This window comes from Oncorhynchus gorbuscha, unplaced genomic scaffold (genome assembly GCF_021184085.1).
Source record: "Oncorhynchus gorbuscha isolate QuinsamMale2020 ecotype Even-year unplaced genomic scaffold, OgorEven_v1.0 Un_scaffold_658, whole genome shotgun sequence".
Taxonomy (NCBI): domain Eukaryota; kingdom Metazoa; phylum Chordata; class Actinopteri; order Salmoniformes; family Salmonidae; genus Oncorhynchus; species Oncorhynchus gorbuscha.
Genome location: NW_025745756.1, coordinates 49,474 through 57,500, shown reverse-complemented (window position 1 = coordinate 57,500; position 8,027 = coordinate 49,474). Strand labels below are relative to the sequence as shown.

Genomic DNA, 8,027 nt, shown 5'->3' with positions numbered 1-8,027 from the left:
ACAGACAGACAGACAGACAGACAGACAGACAGACAGACAGACAGACAGACAGACAGACAGACAGACAGACAGACAGACAGACAGACAGACAGACAGACAGACAGACAGACAGACAGACAGACAGACAGAGGAGTCACTAATTGCCATTTCAAGGAGATGACATCTTAGCACAAACAGATCTGGGACCTGGCTCGCTGGCAGTGTCACTGTGAACAGACATATAGAGAGAAATCCCCAGATCAGCAGCGTGGCCCTGTCCGCCCTCCTACATTTACCACGAGACCAGCACTTCAGACCAACCGGTAATTACATCATCTAGTGAATGTTCACCTCCAGCCTCACAAAGCTCCTAAAACACAGTTAAATACAACCTTACTGTTACCATCAACGTGAAATAGAGCAAGAGTAGGCTAGTCTGACTGTAATGTCTGTCGTCGGAAGGCATGGACCAAAACGCAGCGCGGTAAGTGTTCATGATTCTTCATGCCTCAAAAACACTCGAACAAAATAACAAAGTGAAAAAAACGAAACAGTTCTGTCAGGTGAACAGACACTAAACAGAAAATAACTACCCACAAAACACAGGTGGGGAAAAAGGCTGCCCAAGTATGATTCCCAATCAGAGACAACGATAGACAGCTGCCTCTGATTGGGAACCACACTCAGCCACAAACAAAGAAATAGAAAACATAGAAATAATGAAACTAGAATGCCCACCCTAGTCACACCCTGGCCTAAATAAAATAGAGAATAAAAGTCTATCTAATACCAGGGCGTGACAGTACCCCCAAAGGAGCGGACTCCGGCCGCAAAACCTGCCTCTAAAGGGGAGGGTCCGGGTGGGCATCCCTTATGGCGGTGGCTCCGGTGCGGGATGCAGATCCTCATCGGAGGAACCAGACCACCGATGATCGCTGGAGGCTCCGGACTGGGAACCGTCGCTGGAGGCTCCGGACTGGGGACCGTCGATGCAGGCTCCGGACTGGGAACCGTCGCTGCAGGCTCCGGACTGGGTACCGTCGCTGCAGGCTCCGGACTGGGTACCGTCGCTGCAGGCTCCGGACTGGGTACCGTCGCTGCAGGCTCCGGACTGGGTACCGTCGCTGCAGGCTCCGGACTGGGTACCGTCGCTGCAGGCTTCGGACTGGGGACCGTCGCTGGAGGTCCGGACTGGGGACCGTCGCTGGAGGTCCGGACTGGGGACCGTCGCTGGAGGTCCGGACTGGGGACCGTCGCTGGAGGTCCGGACTGGGGACCGTCGCTGGGGGTCCGGACTGGGGACCGTCGCTGGAGGTCCGGACTGGGGACCGTCGCTGCAGGTCCGGACTGGGGACCGTCGCTGCAGGCTCCGGACTGGGGACCGTCGCTGGAGGCTCCGGACTGGGGACCGTCGCTGGAGGCTCCGGACTGGGGACCGTTGCTGGAGGTCCGGACTGCGGATCAACGCTGGAGGCTTCGTGCCATGGATCATCACTGGAGGCTTCGTGCCATGGATCATCACTGGAGGCTTTGTGCCATGGATCAATACTGGAGGCTTTGTACGTGGAGCCGGAACAGGTCTCACCGGACTGAGGAGACGTACTGGAAGCCTGGTACGTGGAGCTGGCTGGATACCCATCCTGGCTGGATACCCACTTTAGCTCAGTGAGTGCGTAGAGCCAGCGCAGGACACACTGGACCGTGGAGGCGCACCGGAGGTCTGGAGCGCAGAGCCTCTCTATGGCCAGGGCGTGACACTGACTGCGTGTAGTGGAGGTGAGTTGGACTCGTGCTCTCGTGATGAGGTAGCTCTGCGTGCGACGTCATTATCAGTATCGCCCTCAGGAGGTTTCCCACCTGTGACATGAGGTTCTGAGGCTGGAACTGGGCTAGTCAGAAGAAGAGCCTTCATTTCTCCTAGACTATGTTAACTATGTCTGCTTGGATAAGGGACTTGATGGGACCGCTGAAATCTACTTGTCTCCTTGTTTGGGAAAGAGGAGCAGAGGTGGTTTCATCCTCAACAGGTATCTGTACGGTTAGTGTCAGGACCAGGCTGGGGCCGAGGCTACTGAAAGGTTTTCATGAACCTCAGAAAGAGAAATCAGAGTTTCTCAGGATCTGTTCCAATTTAATTGCGGTCTGTACAATTGAACACGGCCTGTATCCCAAATGGCACACTATTTAGTGCCCTACTGTCACGCCTTGGTCATTATATTTTGTGTTTTTGGTATATGTTTGGGTAGCCAGGGTGTGACATGGGTTTATATGTTGTGTTTCGTATTGGGGTTTGTAGTAATTGGGATTGTGTATGATTAGGGGTGTGTCTAGTTAGGCTTGGCTGCCTGAGGCGATTCTCAATCAGAGTCAGGTGCTTGTCGTTGTCTCTGATTGAGAACCGTATTTAGACAGCCTGTCTTTCGCGTTGTATTTTGTGGGTGATTGTTCCTGTCTTAGTGTTGTAGTCACCAGATAGGCTGTAATAGGTTTCACGTTTCGTTTGTTGTTTTCATATACAGTTATTTCATGTACCGCGATATTCCTTCATTAAAGTCATGAATAACCTACACGCTGCATTTCGGTCTGACTCTCTTCATACAACAGACGAACGTCGTTACACCTACTTTTAACCAGGGCCCATATGTCTCAAAAGTAGTGCACTATGTAGGGAATAGGGTACCATTTGGGACGAACAAACAGCATTTCTGCAGTAGAGCAGACTGTCATTTTAATAGGCAATCTGACTCAACAAAATGAACAGAATTATATGTTGCTGGTGTGGTAATCTTTCATTTTAAATACCAGTTACCCGGGTTTACCAGTGTGGTGATGGAGTAAATCCCCCCACACTTAACACAAGTGGTCACTATGACCACAGTCTCAAAGACTAAACACATAAAAACAGCTGATTCACTCTGTCTGTATCTGATTGTTAGAATTATTATGAATAAATGAATAAATAACGCCCCCATTTCAAATAGAACTGTAACTAAGTAAACTTATACTCAGTTTTATTATATCTGATTAACACTATGAGTTCATAAGAAGGGATTGTGTGACACGGACAAGGAGTAATTAAAGTTAATGAACACCATTACAACTTGGCAGAAAGAAATGGGTTGTGGATTAAGTAAACAGATAAGGTAGTTAACCTGTGGTTGAACCGACCAAACTGAGCTCTGGGGTGTTTTAGATAAGACAGTGAGTGCATTCCTAGGTTTTCCGTTAATTAGACCTGTCAGCTAAGTGGTGATCGATAATGTTGAGGGGTCAAAAAGTTAATTCAGTCATGTTGTGTGTCCTGTGTGTGTGCTGGGGGGGGGTGTGTGTCAGAATGAACTCAGTTGTGTTGTGTGTCCTGTGTGTGTGCTAGGGGTCAGAATGAACTCAGTTGTGTTGTGTGTCCTGTGTGTGTGCTGAACTCAGTTGTGTTGTGTGTCCTGTGTATGTGCTGGGGGTCAGAATGAACTCAGTTGTGTTGTGTGTCCTGTGTATGTGCTGGGGGGGGTCAGAATGAACTCAGTTGTGTTGTGTGTCCTGTGTATGTGCTGGGGGGTCAGTGTTGTGTGTCCTGTGTAATGAACTCAGTTGTGTTGTGTGTCCTGTGTATGTGCTAGGGGGTCAGAATGAACTCAGAATGAACTTTTAAAGTTCCCTTTGACCCGGTCTGGAGGAGGAGATTCATTTTAGGAGCAATGAAATTACATAATGTTATTGTATATAAACTGTTGCTCGTGGTAACGTGGGAGCGCGCTCCGAGAATAAATTCTGTTACCTATTATTGAAACTAGCGTTAGCTCTCAGAGTTCATGTCTAGGATCAAGCTCCGTGGACAAACAGTGTTGTGGTGACTAGACTAGTTCAAACCCAGTTGGTTAATAAGCTCTGAACCCGACAGATCTCATGAGCAGGAGCTTGACAACACAGCTGGACAGTCCAGTCAATCAGCAGGTGATGAACTGAAAACACACACGCCTAAAAACATCTGTGTGTGTGTGTGTGTGTGTGTGTGTGTGTGTGTGTGTGTGTGTGTGTGTGTGTGTGTGTGTGTGTGTGTGTGTGTGTGTGTGTGTGTGTGTGTGTGTGTGTGTGTGTGTGTGTGTGTGTGTGTGTGTGTGTGTGGTGCTTCTCTGAATAGGCAGTGGGAGGTGAGGTCAGTGAACATGAAACCGTGAGCAGAGAGGGAGAGATGGGGGATGGGTAGCTTCATTTAATCATGTCCTGTGTGTGTGTTTGTGTGTGTGTATGGGTGTGTGGGAGCGAGCGTTAATTTGTGTGTGTGTGTGTGTGTGTGTGTGTGTGTGTGTGTGTGTGTGTGTGTGTGTGTGTGTGTGTGTGTGTGTGTGTGTGTGTGTGTGTGTGTGTGTGTGTGTGTGTGTGTGTGTGTGTGTGTGTGTGTGTGTGTGTGTGTGTGTTAGACAGTAGAGTTGTCACATTCTCCCAAACCACCAAACAGGGAACTTCTGGATGAGCCAGCAAAAAAACAGTAACAGCTTCCATAACATTACTAGAACATTCCAATAACATTACTATAACATTCCCATAACATTACTAGAACATTCCCATAACATTACTAGAACATTCCCATAACATTCCCATAACATTACTAGAACATTCCTATAACATTACTAGAACATTCCCATAACATTACTAGAACATTCCCATAACATTACTAGAACATTCCTATAACATTACTAGAACATTCCCATAACATTACTAGAACATTCCCATAACATTACTAGAACATTCCCAAAACATTACTAGAACATTCCCATAACATTACTAGAACATTCCCAAAACATTACTAGAACATTCCCATAACATTACTAGAACAACATTCCCATAACATTACTAGAACATTCCCATAACATTACTAGAACATTCCCATAACATTATTAGAACATTCCCAAAACATTACTAGAACATTCCCAAAACATTACTAGAACATTCCCATAACATTACTAGAACATTCCCAAAACATTACTAGAACATTCCCATAACATTACTAGAACATTCCCATAACATTACTATAACATTCCTATAACATTACTAGAACATTCCCATAACATTACTAGAACATTCCCATAACATTACTAGAACATTCCCAAAACATTACTAGAACATTCCCATAACATTACTAGAACATTCCCAAAACATTACTAGAACATTCCCAAAACATTACTAGAACATTCCCATAACATTACTAGAACATTCCCATAACATTACTAGAACATTCCCATAACATTACTAGAACATTCCCAAAACATTACTAGAACATTCCCATAACATTACTAGAACAACATTCCCATAACATTACTAGAACATTCCCATAACATTACTAGAACATTCCCATAACATTATTAGAACATTCCCAAAACATTACTAGAACATTCCCAAAACATTACTAGAACATTCCCATAACATTACTAGAACATTCCCATAACATTACTAGAACATTCCCATAACATTACTAGAACATTCCCATAACATTGCCATAACATTCCCAGCAGCAGAAAGGGAAACAACAGGAAAGTCAGTAGGGTCTTTCAGAGGATTGAGAGCTACCGGGAACACAGGCTTTATTAGTTTCCAGGGAAACCACCTCAGGAGGGGCGCAGGGACAGGGGTGGTTTATTTTATTAGTTCATCTTCAGAAGAGCCCTACGGAGTCTACAGAAGAGCCCTGCAGAGTCTACAGAAGAGCCCTACCGAGTCTACAGGAGGGGTCTACGGGAGGGTTTAGAGGGGAGAGGAGCTGTTTCAGACACACACAGAGCGAGAGAGAGATTAAACGACAGAGAACGATGGTAGAGAGGGAAACAGTGTAGAGAGAGGAGGGAGAAAGAGAAGAGGAAGAGCGAGAGAGAGAGAGAGAGAGAGAGAGAGAGAGAGAGAGAGAGAGAGAGAGAGAGAGAGAGAGAGAGAGAGAGGCACAGGGGAAATCAGTTGGTGTGTAGTAGGCTACATTCCTCACCCCGCAGGCCACAGCACTTCAGGAGAGCAGGGAAAGAAAGGATGAGGGAAAGGGAGGAGAGGAGAGGCAGGGAGCAAAAGTCCACTTCAGACCAGTTCCTTACGCTGTTTGTAGTTTGAAAGTTGCACCTGCTGCTAGTCTAAGGACCTGTGGTGTCCCTCAAACACCTGCTGCTAGTCTAAGGACCTGTGGTGTCCCTCAAACACCTGCTGCTAGTCTAAGGACCTGTGGTGTCCCTCAAACACCTGCTGCTAGTCTAAGGACCTGTGGTGTCCCTCAAACACCTGCTGCTAGTCTAAGGACCTATGGTGTCCCTCAAACACCTGCTGCTAGTCTAAGGACCTATGGTGACCCTCGAACACCTGCTGCTAGTCTAAGGACCTGTGGTGTCCCTCAAACAGCTCCTGCTAGTCTAAGGACCTGTGGTGTCTCTCAAACAGCTCCTGCTACCTAAGAGGACATTTTAAACACAGAGCTGGAGAAATCTACAAATCGACACTTCTCTATATAACTACATAATCAAAAAGGAGTATTGTAGCCTACATTAGACAACATGAACTCAGGGATAGAATCTATAATATATAGGTATATCATTTCTAAAAACTAAACGATTACAAAATATTATTCCCTATCTGTAATACACCATTTTTTCAAACTTACCTGTAATTATTTGATTAATTCATGAATGGATAGTACAACTCCAATGTACGCTATTGTACACTAATTGAAGTCAGCCCTTCCTAATCCGTGACCTATAAATTTCCCTTCACATCATTCACACTTGGCTGAGTACCATGGAACCAACAGAAGCCCGTCTACAGCCGCCAGACCAGTGCTACTACCTTCATTGCGCTGCACCAAGCAAGTCACACAACAAAGCTCATGCTTCTATCCCTCGTGATGTTGAAATCAAAAGGCAGGATAGTCTACATTCCAAATCCGTTACTTTGTATCGTTTACGGGCTACACAAGTCTTGTACTGTAGGCCTACGTGACTGTAACTCGAAAGTAAATTACGTTTTACAATGTATCGTTCTTTCCTGAAATGTTTTCCTTTGGTAAATCCTGAAAAAAAGTTCCCGTGCAAAAAAGACGGAAAAAACATCAACCAATTTTTTTTTCTGTTAGAAATCAGAACGAGGGCAGGTTCGAGACGAGAACACAAACATTTTAAAAGTAAAAGAAGTGAGGAGAAAACTCAACATAATAAAGTTGTTTATTAACCTGTTACACTGCTAGGTTGGCTCGTTAGTCAGTAAAAGTTATATACATCTTCATCACCTACCTGTCAGGAATAGTACAGGAATCCACCATCTCAGCAACAAACACATCTTCCATATCAAAGCATTTGCGTTTAGAGAAGTCCTGTGTACATGTTCTCCTCGCCTTTTCCGCCTCATTCCTCAAACCGCTATTCGAGGCGCCTCGCTCTACCCGAGTATAACGGGATTGTAACGCTCCTAGCTCTGACCGAGTATAACGGGACTGTACAGGTCCTGGCTCTACCCGAGTATAACGAGACTGTACCGTTTGAGAAATGGGTGGTGCATGCGCAGTTTGGTCCTCTTCAGGGCAAGGGGGGGGGGGTCATTTAAAAGTGACTCAAGCATCTTTACATGTTGTGGCCAATGGGACTGTGTCTATATGGGTCATTCTTGAATTGTGGTGATAAATTCTGATCCTTGACTTTGGCATCATGTAAAATCATTTTAAAATGAGAACAATATGACAAGTAATACATTTGTCTTTTGTTTTTACAGTTATTTAATAAGAAAACATATATAAGTCATTTATGCTACAAAACACATTTTCGTATGCATTGTAGAAACTACTGGGGGATAGCAGGTTGGCTTGTCCTACTGGTGATGTGTAGCGGTGTAGTGACATGTTTTGGGCGATTTAGAGATATCTATCTATCATTTTGAATGCTAGACATTGAAACAAAATTATGTAATATATTGCCTACATCAATAAAACCAAATGATATTATTACTAGTATAATGTTGTCCCTGAATTTAATGTCATTGGTGTTAGCGCCTTGAAAATCACTGATTACAAAGATACACAAGGACCT

The 8,027-nt window shown here is 45.1% G+C and overlaps 1 protein-coding gene across 1 annotated transcript in view; it reads right to left on the bottom strand.

Moving 5' to 3' along the window:
- The window catches only part of LOC124019722 (immunoglobulin-like domain-containing receptor 2), a 54,830-nt gene extending 47,361 nt beyond the window's left edge, over positions 1–7,469 (bottom strand). Inside the window, exon 1 of the mRNA XM_046335139.1 lies at positions 7,239–7,469. Within this exon, the coding sequence (XP_046191095.1) occupies positions 7,239–7,353 (115 nt within the window). The 5' untranslated portion in view covers positions 7,354–7,469. The remainder of the gene's footprint in view (positions 1–7,238) is intronic.
- Between the last annotated feature and the right edge of the window lie 558 nt (positions 7,470–8,027).